Source organism: Ranitomeya variabilis, chromosome 6 (genome assembly GCF_051348905.1).
Source record: "Ranitomeya variabilis isolate aRanVar5 chromosome 6, aRanVar5.hap1, whole genome shotgun sequence".
NCBI classification, from domain to species: domain Eukaryota; kingdom Metazoa; phylum Chordata; class Amphibia; order Anura; family Dendrobatidae; genus Ranitomeya; species Ranitomeya variabilis.
Window position 1 is genome coordinate 80,034,277 of NC_135237.1, and position 19,604 is coordinate 80,053,880.

The following is a 19,604-nucleotide window of genomic DNA, read 5'->3' on the forward strand; positions in this document are numbered from 1 at the left end:
AGTCTAAGAAGAGGGTTCACAGGTACCCATTCAGATGAAGACGTTTATTCTCAGCGAAGAAAGGAAAGTGTAGGACCTGGTAGACGAGAGATGCCTTAATGTGGCTACCAGGTATACATGAATTGGCCAATTTAAACGCTCTCATTTTTTCATATTTCTAGTGCAGTAATGCAGTTAAATTTTCATGTTTCATGTTTGCATGTTTTAGCGCTGCAGTGTGCTGCCTTATTTATTTGACATTTCCCTTGTATATCAGCCCCAAAAATATAGTGTATACAGTATATTGTCATCATTTACATTTTAAAAATTACAAAAAGGAAAATGGGCTGATGCAAAACTTTGGGCATTCTACATGGTTAATACCTATATACTAAAGTTTTTCAGTGTTAAGATTAATACCCGAAAAAATGAAGAGATCCATACTTAATATCAAATTTTACTATAACCTTTATTCAACATATTTAAAAACATACAATGAATCTAGGGGACACATTTAACTAACCGAAATAACATCCCCTTGCAGCATTCCCTTTTTAAAGTATCACAGCTTGTAAACGCTTTTTGTAGCCAGCCAAGAGTCTTTCAATTCTTTCTTCCTTGGAAAATTTCTTCCAGTTCTGTGAGAATCCTGGGTTGTCTTGCATGCACTGCTATTTTGTGGTCTAGGAGATTTTCAATGATGTTCTGATCAGGGGACAGTTGTGGTCATTGTAAAACCTTCAGCTTGCATCTCTTATGGTCATCTATTGTGGATTTTGACGTGAGGTTAGGATCATTATCCATTTGTAGAAGCCATCCACTTTTCAATTTCAGCTTTTTTTTTTACAGATGGTGTTATGTTTGCATCAAGACTTTGTACAGCACGATGGCTCAGTGGTTAGCACTGCAGCCTTGCAGCGCTGGAGTCCTGGGTTCAAATCCCACCAAGGACAACATCCGCAAGGAGTTTGTATGTTCTCCCCGTGTTTGTGTGGGTTTCCTCCGGGTACTCCGGTTTCCTCCCATATTTCAAAGACACACTGATAGGGAATTTAGATTGTGAGCCCCATCAGGGACAGTGATGATAATGTGTGCAAACTGTAAAGCACTTCGGAATATGTTAGCGCTATATAAAAATAAAGATTATATTATTATTACCTTGTTGAAATTTAATTGAATCCACTCTTCCCTATACCCGTAAAATGATCACCACCATGCCTAATGGTTGGTGAGATGTTCTTTTCCTGAAATTTTGCACCCTTTTTTCTCCACACACACCTTTGATCATTGTGGCCAAAGAGTTATATTTTAACCTCATCAGTCCACGGGACTTGTTTCCAATTGTGTTACTAATGGAAATGTTTGAGACTGTGGTCCCCCGCTCTCTTCAGGTCATAGGTCGTCCTATGTAGTTGTGGACTGATTCCTGACCTTCAGGTCTACAATTTTGACACTGGTGTCCTTAGACAGCGATTTGGTCTTGGTCATGGTGGAGAGGCCAAAGAGTTCTATTATAACCTCATCGGTCCACAGCACTTGTTTCCAAAGTGCATCAGGCTTTAGATATACTTCTTATGATGAAGGTTATGGTGATGATGCAGGAGAGGTTTTCTTCTGATGACTTCCATGAAGGCGAAATTTGTGCAGGTGTTTCTGAACAGTAGAACAATGTACCACAACTCCAGAGTCTGCTAAATCTTTCTGAAGGTCTTTTGCAGTCAAGTGTGGGTTCTGATTTGCGCCTCTAGCAATTCTACGAGCAGCTCTCACTGAAATTTTGCTTGGTTTTCCAGACCTTATCTTTACCTCCACTATTCCTGTTAACTGCCTTTCTGAATTACATTTCGAACTGAACTTTGGCAAGGGCAACTTTAAAACACTTTGATATCTTATAGCCTTCTCCGGCTTTGTGGGCCTCCACCATTTTCATTTTCAGAGTGCTAGGTAGCTGCTTTGAAGAATCCATGGCTGGAAAATTTGCATCTACTGCTCTTTCCTAACGATGATAGAGAACATGCCATAACCCTAATTAAGGTCTGAAACTTTGGACAAAGTTATCTGAGTAAATAAATCTAAAAGCGCGCCCAAACTTTTGCATCAGCTCATTTTCAACTTTGTAATTTTTAAAATGAAAAAACAAACAAACAACAAAACAATGACAATATATATATATATATTTTTGCCTGAAATCCAAAGGAATGTGTCATCCTTAACTTTAGGTCTTTTAGAGATCATTTCATTTTCAACTTGCTTAACTGTTCACAAGAACAGTAATTTTGACCAGGGGTGCAAAATTTTTTACATGCCACTGTAGCAGTGTACACGTCTTTTCATTGGGTGTCATGGTGTAGACATTGCAAAAATAAGCACCTTTGCAATGGATATAGTGTTTATTTTATTTTCTTTACACCCAATAACTCTTTTTATTTCACTTTTAAATGCTCAAACAGGTTTAGTTTTTACAAGCTCTCCCTGTCTGAGCTTGCAGCACTGCATTGAGGCTGGATGGAATATTGATTGAGAAGTTGGCTCCTAATTACGGCCAACTCTCTTGTGCCCTACTGATTCTGCAGAGACAATGCTTCCTCATACAGTAGCAACAGTGTACACACAGTTCAGGCCAGTAGCAGGATGATGAAGCTAGCTAAACCTGTCACTCAAGCAAGAGCTCATACCGCAGCCACCAGCAATCAGGAAGTGGGCAAGCTGAGGAGCACTGCGCTCATGCTTCAGAAGTTAAGAGGAACCATTTGATGGCAGAGGATCATTTAAGGCTACTTTCACACTAGCGTCGTTTGCAATACGTTGCAATGCGTCGTTCAGGAGAAAAAACGCATCTTGCAAAGTTGTCTGCAGGATGCATTTGCGACGGTTGCGTTGTATTTTGACGGACCGCCGCCACAAAAAAAGTTACATGTAACGTTTTTTTGTGCGTCGAGTCTGCCATTTTTGACCGTGCATGCACAGCCGAAACTCCGCCCCCTCCTCCCCGGACCTTACAATAGGGCAGCGGAAGCGTCGTAAGACTGCTTCTGCTGCCCACGTCGGGCATTTATTTCACAGTATGCGTCGGTACGTCGGCCCGACGCACTGCGACGGGCCCGTACCGACGCTAGTGTGAAAGCAGCCTAAGCTGCATTTACAGTGAAGGATAATCCTCAATGAGAATTCTTAAGAACACTCAAGGCACGATAATCTTTCAGTGTAAACACCTGATGAATGAGCAAAACACTTATTCACTGGGAGAAATGATCTTTTGCACAGCACAAAAATCATCGTTCTTGCCAGTGCACTACTCTGTGTAAACAGGACTGTTGCTGCCACAAACAATGGCAGACTATGTACTCAGATTGCTCAGTGCGTATTTTTTACTACAGTCTGCCTATGTAAACAGGCTATTGAATGACTGCGGATCAGTAAAGGTTTCCCAATTCGTGGTTATTTAGTGCTGCCGGTCGGTCCGTGTAAATGGAACCTTTAGTCACTCCCACAAAGCGACAATCGCAACAGTGGGCTGTGTCTGGCACTGTAACTTCTTCGAATGGGCATGTCCTACAAACCAGAGACACATTAAAGCCTAATTTACTTTTTCGGCTCAACCATAAGTATCTTTGGCAACAAACATTTTAACACACTGAGGGATTATTACCAAAGCAATTACCACTGAAACTACCAATCATTGATACTCCAATGTTTTCACGATTAAATTCTTAGATTAAAAACACATACATCATCGTATAAAACTTTCCCTATGAATACTCCAAACTTCAGAACTATTTAATAAAGTTACTATGATCACAGAAGTTAGATCATTTCAGATAGCCAGAGTTATATTACCATTTTCTAGAGATCCTTCGCAGACATGTAAAATGAAAGCACGGAAATTTTCTTTGGAATGGATACAATTCAATATATAGTTCCTGCTACGCGTTCCACTGTCAATTGATATCATAAGACATATTTTATTTTAAATTAGTGGTGTCTGAAGCGCAGTAGATTTAATTATTTGTAATTGCCTAGTTGTTGTCAGTATGTGGCCATTTTATGACACCAGAGTCTACAGTGTGGGTCAGGTTCAACTGTATATCTTTTCAACACAGAATTAATGTACTATTGATAGAACCATTACTGGAACCAAATTAAAGTCTGAGCTGATGGATTGGTCCGCAGGGTGCTGTCAGACATGAAAGGAGTAATTAGTATTCATTACTTCATACTCCACAACATTCCAATTATTAATGAACTTCAACTGTTGGACTGCACCAAATATATCACAACCATCTATTTAGCCATTATTTCAAAGGCGGAATTTATATCTTGGCAAGCCATTAAAAATATTCAAAACTGTGATATTAGATATTGGATATTACTAGGATATGCATGGAGAAATAAATATTTCATATTGTAAAAAAATGACAAAATACACAATCATATAAAAAAAAATATAAGCACTGCTGTCAGCTAGTATTTCTTTCAATGTACATGGAATTTAATAAATAGCTTAGGGAAAACCATAGAGGTAAAATCCCTTTTTCTTAATTTTAGTAGTAAATCATAAATTTGTATTAACTTAAAAAAAATACACGTATACATAATTTTTAAAATTATTTAAATTATATTAAACTTTAAGGTGGACACAAAATAACTATACTTCGATGGAAAAAATGGAAATTTGGCAAAAATTTAGCAAATTTTGCAATTTTCATACTTTTAGTTTTTGTGCTCTTAAATCAGAGAGTCATATCTCACAAAACAGTTAATAAATAACATTTCCCACATCTCTACTCTACATCAGCACAATTTTGGAAATATAATTTTTTTTTTGTTAGGAGGTTATAAGAGTTTCTCATTTTTTCTACAATATTTACAAAACCATTTTTTTAGGGACCACCTCACATTTCAAGTGATTTTGGGGGGTCATTTTGACAGAAAATACCCCAACAAGACACCATTCTAAAATCTGCACCCATCAATATACTTAAAACCACATTCAAAAAGTTTATTAACCCTTCAGGTGCTTCACGAGAACTAAATGTGGAAGAATTTATTTTTTTTTTTTTTCACAAAAAATTTACTTTGGAGCCAAACTTTTTTATTTTCACAAGGGTATCAGGAGAAAATGGACATTAAAATTTGCTGTGCAATTTCTCCTGAGTACACCAATACCCTATGGAGGAAAGGCACTGTTTTGGCGCATGGCAGGGCTCAGAAGGGAGGGAGCACCGTTTGACTTTTTGAATGCAAAATTAGCTGGAATCACAGGCGAGGACGGTAAAAACTGACCAGAATCATACTCTCCGGGGTCTTGGCTACCCCCGGTAGCCGAGACCCCGGAGATTTTCTGACGCTGGGTGCTCTATAACCTTTTTAACGGCGCTGAGGAATAAGTACGCTTAACTGCCGCCGTTAAAAGGCGTCTCGGTGGTCGTTAAGGGGTTAACAAGATGTCCCTGTATATTATACAAGTTAGATAAGGGAAATCGGATACAGCTGCTTATAAAAGTTTAGTCTGTAAAAGGGGACAAAACTGCATCTATGGGTTCGCTCACACTGCCGTATAACATGGGCAAGTGTTATACTTTGGGGCAGTGCAGATCAGGAATGGTTTTCTCATGCGATTCAGCATAAGAAAACAATCACAGCATGTTGTGAGAGAACTCGAGAATCTGATCACACGAGTGCAGTCCGATTTACGCGGATGCTGGCAATGGAGGAGATGGAGAAATTACCAGTGATAGGTATATGTGACATGTGGACCACGGTTAGGTATATGGGACATGTGGACAAGGGATATGTATGTGGGACATTTGGGGCTTGAGCTCCAAATTTATTGCATGCCAGATGCTCCAAGGCTTTCTAGGGATGAGCGAATAGCTTTGGATAAGTGTTTATCCGAATAGCTATAGCGCTTCCCAAATAGCTGCATCGGTAACCCGGATACCTGGAGCCTGCATGTGTCGCGGCTGTGTGACAGTAATAACACATGCATGGAGATACTGTTTATTGGGCTCTCCATACATGTGTTGTGACTGTCACACAGCCGTGACACATGCAGCTGCGGTGCAGAACAGCTTATTATAAGGAGCGCTCCAGGTATCCGGGTTCCCGAGGTAGCTATTCGGGAAGCGCTATAGCTATTCCGATAAGCACTTATCCAAAGCTATTCGATAATCCCTATTTTTGACTGATTTGTGAACTTGAGCCATATTCTTCATACATGTGCTTTTTCGTTCCTCTGAGCCTGTGTGTTCTTTCGTGATGCCTTTACTACATACATGTCACATATTGACATTTGGTTAAGTTTGCCCCAGTTTCCTTTCAATGTGTTATTTTCCTGTGACCTTCTACATGCAGATATAAAAATGAAAATAGTAATTTCAGTTTGCTTTATGTTTGACCTGTTCCACTTTACTCCTTGTATTCTATACTACTTTTGGATCAAGGTTATTTTACATTTACTTCATATAGAGAATTTTTGTCATCACTGTGAAACATACTATTATCAGTTGTAAAGTAAAAAAAAGTTTAGTTTTCTTGATTGACTTAACAAAAAGACAACAAAATTGCATTCTGAGATTTCAGAGTTTTGTAGATGCCAATGTACAGTATATAACTACAATTTTGTCTACGATTCCTTCTTAGATCTGAAGCGCAAGAAACGCATTTATACTTTTGAGAAATAATTAAGTATTGGGAGACCCTACATTTTTTGTTCAACACGCATCTACTATTGCTTAGTTCTGAATTATTTCTAATTTATTTAGTAAAACTGAAATGCTTTGTAACTTGGGGGGTTATAACCACTGGTGCACAGGAGTTACACGCAGAACATGTTTATTGTACTAATTTACCACTAGATGGCGCAGGTACAAGGGGAGACACATAGCTCTTCTAGTATTCTACTGCACTATTCTTTCAAAGGGAACAATATTAGGAAATGTTCTGACCATCTTGCTTTCTATGCAAGTTTTTAAACTTGATGGATTACTAGGTTGCAAGCTCTGTCAGGATTCACATTCTTAGAAGAGCCTACAATTTGGCAATACACATTTATACTCTAATGCCTCTTCAGATACCAGCCAGGCTTTTGACATCTTTTTTTGGGTATTCCCATACAATTCAGAATATATTTGTAAAGAGTTTTTTTAGGCTACTTAAATTTCTATTTTATTTTTAAACATTTCATTTTTTTGCTACTTTTTATACACCCCATCTGAATTTTACTCCACAAATCAATCTCAATGCTTGTCAAGGACACAGTGTATGTGTGTAAGCAGGAGCGTTACTATAAGAGGAACCTAGGGGGGCCAAAAGATCCCTTTGGCCCATATGAAAATACTATTCCTGTTAGTGACCTGTGATAGCTGAGGGAGGACCCTGTTGGAGATTTTGCATGAGGGCCCATGAGCTTCTAGTTACACCACTGTGTATAAGCATACGTCCTGTTAGCCTTCTAGGTGCCATTATTTACAGTATTTAAAGGGACCCTGTCACCTGGAAAATGCAGTCCAATCTGAAGGCACCATATGTGGAATAAATCAATATATAGTTGGGTTAGAAAAGATTCAATATAACCTGTGATTTAATAATGTAATCCTCTGCTATTTCTAGGATTTTCTGTCCAGTGGGCGGTCCTATCAGTGACTGACAGCTGTCTTTATATAACTGTGTGTACAGAAATATGTCAGTCACTGATAGGACTGCCCACAGGACTTAAAAAGTCAGAAAGAGCAAAGGATTAAATGAACCCCTTTCCCACATCGGGCATAACAGTATGCCGATGTCGGACTTCCCTGCTTGGTACGGGCTCTGGGGCTGAGCCCGCACCTTTCTGGGCACATGACAGCTGATCTATACAGCTGACACCCTCTCCTCCCAGCCCGGGGGATCGCAGCATTGCCCTACTACTGAAGCAGCCACCCTACCTCCTGGAACCCCGCTCCACCACAGCTCCCCTTTCACGGGTAAGCTGCATTCAGATGATAAGATGCATCCCCATTTCCCCCAAAATTTGGAGGAAAAAAAGTGCATCTTATAATACGAAAAATAAGGTATCTTTATTTTTAAAGGTGAGAAAAGTGCCTGAATGAAGTCAGTGCCTGCCACCACATTGCTGCAGGTCTGGCGGCATGGTACGACCAATGATCTGTAAACCTTTTCCAATTGACGGTTGTTTAAATGTCTGTGTACAAGGGCAGACCAAAGTACCTAATGTGCACTGAGAGATCTGTAATAGAGCACTCAGTTCACATAGGCGGCCATGAATCTTGGCAGTGCAGTCCTGTTTAGAAAGAAGGATGCACCGACAGAATGATGACCTTTTGCTATGCATAACCTGGTTTCACTGTAATATAATCATGAAATGAGCGGTTTTAAAAATGCTCGTTCATGTTTATTTTGCAGCATATACACAGCTGTAGTGTCTTTACCATTGTTTTGCATCCTTTTCCTTGTATGTACAAGGCAATGATCTCTTTCCTTAACTTCTTGGACCAAGTCTTGATAACCCAATAATATTAGTGAAATAGAGGCCATTACCTTTTAATATTAATAATTGTGAGGCTGCAGTAGCCCATAAAATGGGTATTTTGTGTTGAATTTGGAGAAACTACTTATTATAGCAATTGTGTTCAGCTATTTATATTTTTCTTATTTGGTTTATTGCAAACAGCAGAAAGTTTTTAAATTTTACTAATAAAACATAATTTTCAGCAGGGATAGGGGGTTTGTGACGGTGATTGTATGTAACGTGAACTGTTTTGAAGCACCAAATCAAGCCCAGAAAGACCAAGAACCTTCATGCATATAAAAATAAAAAAAAATCATCAGTAAATAATATATCTTTTGTGGAAGTGAAACCTACCGCCCACGTTTAATAGTGTTTCTTCCCAAAAGAGGGTCAAGTACAGGATCAATGGTTTCATCCAGATTTTCAATTAATACAACATCACCCGAGGCCAATGCATTTTCAATTGCATTTAAATAGCTAAAAAAATAAGAATAAAAATAAAAGTGAGAAAAGAAATACAGAACTGCAACATTAGTCAAATTCTTATGATTTATATGCAGTTTTATGTAAAACTGTGAAAACCAATCAGTATCTCAATTTATTTCTGTGAAAACTAAATGAACCATGGGTTTGGTTGTCTTGAGTGTCATCATTTTTTCCCCAATGTACCAGTTTTTGCGTGAAAGTTTATCCTGGGGTGTTTGCTTCAAATGTGTTAAAAATAATAAAACTCTGCTGTTAACAGATTTTGCTAAAGTGTTTGGCCACTTGTGAGAGTATGACCACACTGCATGTTCCTTCGCTCTGGCAGCTCAGTTTTATTGTTGCATTGTCTATGCTAAAGGGGACCTGTCATGTCCAGAAACTTTATCTGCCTGCAGATATAGGGTTAATCTACAGTTAGATAGCATTAAAATAATTTCAGGCCTCTTATTAGAGCAGCGTCTACAAGGAGAAAATTAACTTCTATCCTCCCTGTAGCTACTTGATTTCAGTCATTGTTGCGATGCATGAAGTGGTTACAGTCACCGCTTATTATACTGTGAGCGCAGCTGTAAACACTCGTTGTCTCCATAGTGCTTGTGTGAAGAGCAGGCTGCTCTGGCAAGGCAGTCTAACATGATTTTAATGCTATTTACCTGTGTGGCACACCAGGAGTTCGGGTACCACAGTAGTATCGCCTTCCTTTCGGGGAGGGTGATGCCATGCCTGGAAACGAGGAGGATCCCTTTAACAGGTGGTACATACATGCAACATATTCTGATACCAGGCCAGAAGGGGGAGCTCTGAATCTGGTTTCAGGGGAGCTTCCACAGATATATATATTCTGGCTTGGAGGAAGAGTTAGTTAGATTGTGTCAGACACTGAGTTGAAAGAGAGGAGAGCTGGAGCCATGCAGCCATGTGGTGCTGCAGCTCCAGGCCAGAGAGGAGAAGCAGACTGTGTTGTATCTGTAGAACGTACCAGAGGGAAGAAGCACAGGAGAATTGAGGAGCTGGAAGGGAGCTGCGACTGAGCTCCTTCCATGCTGAAGCGCAGTAAACAGGCACCGGGAGCCCGAGGCTGTGTGGGACTGTATGCCCCACAGCAGAACCCGGAGGGCAGGAGACTGAAAGCTACTTGCCCACATCTACACCTGAACAAAAAAGAAAAAAAGGCACTACCATAAAGCCTGCACACTACACCAATTTAGAACAATATATGAAATATTTTATTAGGTACACCAAAACAGCAAAAAAACATATAAAACATAAGTAAAAACAGAACAATCGCACCCCACTCATAGGAACCCCTTAAGGCACTATGTCTATACTCAGTATTGTTGATAAAATGATGATAATAAATATATAACAAGAATATCAATACAAATATACCATAATCACCACACGTATATAAAACAATACAAATGTGCCTAAAATAACAAATGGAAAGGACCTCCTATAGAAATCATGGAATATACATGAACCTATGCCACCACTAGTTATGTGGCTAGTATAAATCCTACTAGGACCAGTGTGCCACCATGGCAAAATGAGATAGAAATAGCCACGGGCTCAAATAAAGCCGTAAGAGAACCACCATGGCACATAAGAAACAGATAATGAGAGGGCTGTGAATCACAGATCCATCATGTGTGCAACTAAGATAGCACCGAACTAAATATATGAGCCATGATGGAAATCAAACCGGACCAGGATGAAGGAGGATACCAACCAAGAGGGGGCCCAGATGAAAAATAGGAGCGGGGTGCAACCCAAACCCACCTCTGGGTTGCACCCGCTCCTATTTTTGCCTATTTTAGGCACATTTGTATTGTTTTATATACGTGTGGTGATTATGGTATATTTGTATTGATATTCTTGTTATATATTTATTATCATCATTTTATCAACAATACTGAGTATAGACATAGTGCCTTAAGGGGTTCCTATGAGTGGGGTGCGATTGTTCTGTTTTTACTTATGTTTTATATGTTTTTTTGCTGTTTTGGTGTACCTAATAAAATATTTCATATATTGTTCTAAATTGGTGTAGTGTGCAGGCTTTATGGTAGTGCCTTTTTTTCTTTTTTGTCCATGTAGTTTTCACTACCAGCCTTTGGGCACCTCCCTGTTACTTGGTCTATAGTTGTGCGCCTTGCTCTCCCTTATTGTATTCACATCTACACCTGAAGGCACAGCAGCACCCAGAGCCTGGAGTCACAGTAAATACAGACACCTGTAAAAAGGCTTGCGCTGCCTGCTATGCGGGTACTGTCCTAGGACACAGAGAGAGAGAAAGACAGTGGACCTTGTAAGAAGCCATAGGCAGCAAGGGACGCATCCAACAGCGCAACAGGAGGGCTCCTAATCCCACCAGGCCAAGGGGATCCCTAATTGTTTCCAGGCTCACCATCTCACCTGTTATCGATACCCTGGACTGCGGCTTTTCACCACCAGTAAACAGGTAAAGAGACTGCAAACTTGTGTCCTCGGATTCTTTCTGGCACCACACCATCTTTGCCTATTACACCGGGAGCCCTGGGGACCCAGCTTCACCTGTGGGAAGCCATACCATCCTTGCTGCAGTGCCATCACCCCAAGAGGACCCCTTTAAGCAGCGTCGGTTATCCCTGACCGAATACCACAGGTGGCGTCACGAACACTCTTTATTCAAATAACCCCTTTAAAGTCCTTTCCTTTTACTTGGACGCCCAGGGCCACGGACTGGGTCACTGCCACCGTGACCACCCCTTTAACGACCACCGGACCCGGCCCGAGTACCCCAGGGCCCTAGCGGGCGCTCCACCTGCATATTGACCCCATATCAGCAGGTAAATAACGCTTCTGGACATGACCTATTCTCCTTAAAACTGTCTATGGAAAAGTAGCCAGAGAGCCAATTTTTAACCACAGCGATGATGATGATGATGTGCCGACACATTAAACGCTTTCCTGCATCAAGTGATGAAGGATATCTTCAAATCAGTGCACCCTTGATATTTGAAGTATATAATTTAATTTTTTTTTGTAACTGATCAGTACAGTATTGTTTTGATGATGATTAAAATCATGTCACAGGAGTAACCCTTGACTCCATGTTGGTGCAATTCTTATGTTTAAATTCATTGCTTGTAATATTTTATATATGATAAATGGTCCTGAGGAAGGGATCGGTACAATCCTATAACACGCAGATATTTGATCAGTAAAGGGTATTTTACCAACTGCCTGCCACTTTCTACATGTGAGCAGCGGGACACACCAAACCTTATTGTTTTCACCACACAAAACTCTTAAAGGTGTAACCTGGTAGGTAGACATTGTCACCCGACATTATCTCCTATCCGAAGGTAGGGATTAGTGATATGCTCGGGTAAGGTGTTATCCGAGAACGCTTGTGTCCTAATCAAGTATTTCCGGTATGCTCAAAAAAAATGCTCGAATTTATCTGACATGCACATTATTCTGTTCAAGAAATGTACAGTAGCCTAACAATCAAGGAGACAAATCAACTGCGTATACTGTACGTTATAAGAGGAAGAGAAATTCTGTAACCTTATACACACCAATTCGTTCATTAAGAGAAATGAAAAATTCAGGTGTTTATCAAATGTAATTTTGTGTGAACTATGCATGAATGTGCCATTAAAATCTCATTAAAATCTATAATATAAAAAAGGGCACCTCATTTACTAAATACATATTGAAGAAAGATCCAGTGAACAGAAAATCATTTGCTTTTGTGCTCGGTGTATTAGGTACTTCATTGGGGGCTGCTGATATAGACTAATATAGCCAGCATAACATTATTTCTCTTGTCAATGAGATTATGATTCATAACATTCACATCCTGCAATGATAAAGCTCTAGAAAAGGGAAGAGGTTTTGTAAGAATCATGCCCATAATTCACATTATTATACCATATGCCGCTTGTCATTACAATCGATAAGTCACATGTAAAAAAAAAAATACATTGCATATTGGGTCTCAGCATATATTTTAACAATATATTTGAACAATTTTTAACAATTTTCTTTAAAATAGTCATATGCACAAACTGACTACACAACAGGTGGCCCCTGCATGTGCTGTGTTAGGCACAGTGCTGCAGACCAAAAATGTTGGGGTAATTTCAGATTGTCAAGAAAATTGGAAAATACCAACATTAGAGAACATTCAGTTGAACCATTTGAACTTTATAGGAATGTAGGCAATCTACCTGCTCTGAATCCCTAATAATTTGGTGGCTTATGTTCAAATATGGAAACTGAGGATGTTGTTTAACCATGGGGGGTTGGAGTAACACCATAGTAACTTAGGTGGTCCAAACTGTAAATAAGTTTACATTCAGACATCCCATTCCATCTGGTTTTCATCCATTTTTTGGTTTGTGTTTTAGTTTATACCATATAGTGACATTTTTTTCTTGTTTCCAAAAATTCCAATCTTCTCCTACCTATTAAACCATAAAAAATGGACTGCACTCAGATGACAATATAGTGTTCAGTCCATATTTTTATGGACTCATTAATCTGAAGAAGTGTGGACGAAACACCGCGTCGGGGTGGAGGGACGCGGCACTAACCTCACACACTTTGTAAGTATCATTTTAAGTGTTTTTCAGCTGGCATTTATTGGGTTTAGATCATGCCATTCGCAGTGATATAATTCCAAATAGGATCCTTTTGGCGTCTTATAGTCCTAACAATAAGGGAAACCCATTGCAGTTAAATTGAGCACCTAGTTATTCTATACATGATGCTGGACCTAGGCAGCCATTTTCATCCTACCTCAGCACAGGCAAATTAATTATCTTCATATCCTTCTATTGTTTTATGAAGACCACCTATAGGTAGGCTCCTCCTCTTTCACACGATATTTTTGTATATCTTTTATTGGAATTTGTTTAATATTATTACTAGCAAAGTGTGTTTAATGGTGTCTTTAGCCATCAGCGTACCTCACATCTGAGGCATTTGTTTTATATTTTATTTCGTTTGACTACATCTATTGTATATTTGAATAAAAATTGCAATTGAATGGTTCATGATAAAACCCCCGATCTTTGTGCTTTTTCTGTTCACTTTTCTCACATTGTTGAGAGGTTGGTGATACAGATGGGATTTATATGTCCAAACTTAAACTAGTTATATAAAAATTCAAGACTTTGTTCACATCCGTGCCAGAGATGTGGAAGATTCCTTTAAAACTATTTTTAAAATCAAAACCACAGACTCAAAATCGGAGCCCAACAAATCCCATTGTACTTTTAGCACCAGTGGTGTCCATTGTAGAATGAATCCAGGATGGAGCTGTGGTTACAAGGCGCAACCATAGGTTTCTGACATCTGGCTCCTTTACTGATATTGGCTGCAAAGCATCTGTGTACAATTAACATGAACGGAGGCCAGGATTTTTGCATTGCGCCAGAAATCAAGCACCAATTTATCCAAATATTATGGCAATTCCTACATTTTTTTTTTTTTTTACAATCAAAGCCAACGGCAGATGTATGTGTTTGTATAGGCATACAGTTGCATAAATTTAGTATGTAGCACACATTCAAAACATGTATGCTTGATGTGTGCTCCAAGCGCACCATGAACAGAGCCTAAGTTAGTAATCTGTGCAAAACGCAGGTATGTCTTGTACAAACATCAGATCAGATACCTTCAATGCATCTTCAAAATAAATGTATTTTTCTAAAAATAAGAAGACTGTCCCATTATATTTCTTATTACGCACATACCCTTTCTGTCCTAAATTGATAACTTTTAAGGCAGCTCCATATTTATTCTTAATCCATTTGATGCCCTGTTGCTGTGGATCTATCATAAGAGGCCATCGCTCGCAGTTTATTAAGGTGGTGGCATTTTCTGTTGACATTCTGTCTCCAGGCAAACCTTCATTATTCCAGGCTGCTACTGTAGCATCATCAGTCAGCATGGCAATTGGATCCAGACTTTCAGATATTGGAATCGCAACCTGAATGAAAAAAACTGTAGTTCAGTAAATATTTTTCTCTGTAAAAAATATGCAACATCTCTATTTCAAAAATTAGCAATGGGTTAATCAGGAAATATGTTTAATACAGAGCGGTCAAGATATTTCAATCATAGACATAAGATAAACACAGGAATAAAGGGACATTATCTGTACATTACTCTGCAGTAAGCAGATCAGTATTATGTTTGACAAGTTAGGCTTCCCACTCCATACTAAAAATTGGGAAAATGAAAAGGCAGACATCTAATTGCATATAAAGTGCATAGTGCATACTATATTCACTTTGTTACAGGTGCTGCAGATAAGACGGGGGTCTGTGCCGTTTGACCGCCACGATCCATTCAAAAACTAGTCTTAAACGCACTGCTCATCAGCCAGAAATGCTGAGCACCTACATGAGCGCATGCAAAGAACCTTGTAGAGCACACGGAGAAAACGTACACCAGGAATGGTAAATATTCATATTATGGTATTTTACCTTTTGAGACTTGAGAAAAGGAAGCCACATTTGTTCCATAAGTTCTTGACGATAGCGCTTCGTGAAAGACCCCACATATGATATAAATGCAGCAGTTAACAAGACATCTCCACATAATGTCTTCTCCTGAGCTTCAAAATTTTTAATGGACTCACTCCAACGAACATTTTCAGACTGTGGAAGAAATAATTGGATTATGAGGCACTGTTTGCTCTCAGAGTATTAATATGTAACAATAATATACACTTCTGATTTCATCATCATCATCATCATCATCATCATCATTATTATTTTATGCTAAAAACTAAAGCTGGTTATACATAGTCTATGTATTTCAGCTGAAAACAACGCAGAATGAACTCTGCACAAATGACAGAGCATGCGTAGAAAGCTTTTCTACATGATTCAGTAAGTAATCTCTGGCATATCTCTGAACTGATGACCTCATAAACAGAAAACATAAAATCTACAATCAGAAAATAAAAATAGATGAGAAAAAAAAATGTATCTTTCATTTTTACTTAATAAAAACACTTTTACTATACACAATCAATGCTGCAACACTTTTTGCAGATTTCACCCTGAATTGTATTCCTCTATGCGTTGTTACAAATTCCATGGTGCAATATCACATCAACAGCTAGAGACAATATAATCTTTGTCTGCTGTGGAGGACAGTGTGATTATCACTCCTTTACATTCTCCTAAATAACTAATATAATATAGGCATACATTCAGGAGACTAAACTTTGATCTCCTACATAATTGTATGACAGGAGATGTGAAATCATCATTATTAACTGTGATAGGCGTTTCTCTTTTCGGCTTCTCCCAGGGGAGAAAGTGTGTTGTACAATCTGTAGTTTCATCGTACAGGACCTCTTTTATGAATTTTCAGATAGAAAGGAACCTTTTAATAGTGATAAGCGAGCACTAAAATGCTTGGATGCTTGTTACTCAAACTGAGCAAATCCTAATGCTCGAATGCTCATTTTGAGTAATGAGTATAATGGGAGTCTATGGGAAATCCGAGCATTTTTCAGACAGACCCTACAAAGATGTCTGGGAGTGGTCAAATGTTGACATGGATGGAAAAAGTGCAGAATGGAAGGAGAACAGGATGGGGAAGACCCCTGGAAGCATCCCTGACTCCCAGATTGCTGCTGTGAACAATGGTGTCACACTTTTACTGCACTTTAATGACTGACAAAAAAACATTCAAAATACAAGACAAGAAATTGGAGCTTACATGAAAAAAAATGTTCAGAAACATTCTTTCTTGTATATTGACTTTTATATAAAGCAACATTTAAAAATAATTAAAAAAAATAATTATTTAAGTAAATCAAAATGGAAATTTTTTAGTAAAAAATTGGAAATTTCAGTGTAATTTATGAAGGAAGCAAGAACTGACAAAAATGTGGTGCAAGAGGGACTCAGATACACCCTGTATTAGACAAAGTAGGGCTTCATACACATTCTGTCCAAACTGTCATGAATGGTACTCCTAGACTCATAAAGGCTATGTACTAAGTGCAAAGCCTTCCAAAAATTACAAGCAGGGTCATTCATACACCCTTGAAGGCACCAACTGTAATACCTCATTCAAATATTTCATCCTATCAAAAACTGGAGATCTCTTAAGATAATAATCAACAAATCTTTATTGAACATGACAATAATTAGTTAAAACATAAAAATTATAAGGTAGTACATGATTGGACAACACATGGTACATTTAAGTAAGAAGTGGTATCAATAATATCACAAAAATTCTTATATAATTTGTTTCATAAACGCCATCGTCAGTGTGTAAGTAAGAAACTTTATATAATGTTTATCCACATGGAAAAAATAGAAACAGAGGAAGAGGATGTATTGATATGTCTATAATTATAATATAAAATTTGCTGAAAACTCCATTAGATGATCATATATATTTTTATTGCACTGCCATCTAGCCTAGCTGTCGGATACTCATTCAAATATTGCAAGCAAAGTATAGTTGTGGTACTTCTCCACTCATAGAAGTTCTGCATAGTGCAAAACCTGCCAAAAATTACAAGCAGGGTCATCCATACAACCTTGTAGGGACCAACTGTAGTACCTCATTCAAATATTGTGCGCAAAGCATAGTTGTGCAAAGCTTGTCAAAAACTTACAAGCAGGGTCATTTATACTTCCTTGAAGGCAACAACTGAATGGCTTCATTAAAATATACTATGTATACCGGTAGCAGGACTATTTTGCTTTTTATTTCAAACCAACGAAATTTCACACGAAACAGGTTCTACAGTATATATCACAATAGCCAATTTTTTTTACCAAAAATATTTTGTGAACTGTACCCTGCCAAAGGATTTTTAAACATTTTAACCTACCATATGTTTAAATAACGTACGTTAAACTGTGTGCATGAATCATTGAATCCATGAAAAATTTTTGGAAGCTTTTTTTTTTTTTTAAAGTTTAATATATCAGCGAAATGCAGCAACAACCTTGTTACAATGTATGGATGAATCATTGAATCTATTAAAATTTTTGGAAGTGTTTCTGTGAGTTTAATATACCGTACCAGCGAAATTTAATAAAAACCGCCTTACAGTGTATCAATGAATCATTGAATCCATAAACATTTTTTCAAGGTTTTTTATTTCTTTATAACACCGAAATGTAACAGAAAGCACGTAAAATTGTATGGATGAGTAATTGAATCTTGACAAATTTCTCATTTTTTTGTAGTGTTATGTATACCACTGAAATATACCCAAGGACACGTAATACTGTATGGATGAGCAAAGTAATACATGGTGTGCGGTTTGTCTCCTAGACAAATCAGATTCCACAGAGCCTGTTGCCACTTGGCTGAGGCAGTTATACATAGCTTCAAGCTTCCGGCTGATGTGGACGATGTGCTCTGTGAAAATATATCGGAGATGAGAAGGAGGGGGTGCAGGAACTGATGTATGAGGTGGAGGAAACTGTGATAGAAGTAGTGTGCTGAGACAAGGATTTGGAAGTGCCTGATGATGGTAAGTCAGAATCTGCAAGGATAGGTGCAGGAGGCATCTGTGCCAGTGTTATGGATAGGGGATTTGGAAGCACCTAGCCCAGGGGAAAAGGAAGTGGTGTTACCCGATGGCACAAATCATGGACCCAGGCGTTCGAATCACGGAGTCAGATGACATGCCTGATCATGCTGGCGGTGGTTAGGTTCCTAGTCGTCAGGCCCCTGCGGATCTTGGCATGTCAACGTTTGAAATGGCCATTATTTGTCTCAGAACTCTCGTTAAAAAAAGTCTCACACTGGGGAACACCTAACTCTTTGACGTTGTAACTCAGGAGTGTAGGGGCTCTGTGGAACAGTTGCCTGCATTGTCCCTTTGGGCACACCAATGCCTCTTCCGCCTGTTTCAATGGTGCTGATCCTTCCCCCTCAGCGCTGCTGGCCTAGCTCTGCATACCAGCTTCACAGGTACGGTTGGTTATTTCGTCATCCACCAATTTGTCTTTCACCACTGCACCCTTGTCCTTTTAAGTTGTTGACTTCACAACAATAAGCTAACTTATCAACAACTGTGTCTCATCATCATCTTCCCCTTAGTCAAAATTTGCTGTTTCCCAGCATCCTCTTCCTGTGGCCGCTCTAAATTTTGTGCATCACTAAACAGCATGTCCTGCAGCGTGAGGGGTCACAATCAAGAAATTATATTGTAATGTCTCCTGGGACTCAACATGGTGGAAGGAAGGAGAATCATGAGTGAGGATTAAGTGATCCAGACTGTTGGCTGGTGAGACTGGACCATGTGGAAGCATGCTAGAAGTATTATCTGCAATCCAACCGACCACCTTTTAGCACTGCTCTGGCTTCACAAGTTGTGTACCATGCCTCTCTGCAAAGTGTGACATGAAAACTATGTGTCGCGGATAGGCATGTTTCTTTTGCTTGAGCAACAGGCCCCATGTCCTGTGTCTATGTGCACCATCATCAGCACTTCCACTCCTCATCATTTACAGCGCACCCTACGCATTTTCTAATTGCTATGTCTCTTGAAACCAAGTTTATTTAAATGTAGATAAAAAATTTGTTCAGCGGGTGCAGTCAAAGATTTTTTTTAGGGAGTTTAATACCACCGTTATGTACCATA

At 38.9% G+C, this 19,604-nt stretch overlaps 1 protein-coding gene across 1 annotated transcript in view; it reads right to left on the reverse strand.

The window, feature by feature from the left end:
* The window catches only part of DNAH11 (dynein axonemal heavy chain 11), a 390,030-nt gene that overhangs the window by 63,517 nt on the left and 306,909 nt on the right, over positions 1–19,604 (reverse strand). The window contains exons 64-66 of the mRNA XM_077268714.1: positions 15,457–15,630; positions 14,722–14,957; positions 8,843–8,965 (exon numbers count right to left, since the gene is read on the reverse strand). Coding sequence (XP_077124829.1) covers positions 8,843–8,965; positions 14,722–14,957; positions 15,457–15,630 — 533 coding nt within the window. The remainder of the gene's footprint in view (positions 1–8,842; positions 8,966–14,721; positions 14,958–15,456; positions 15,631–19,604) is intronic.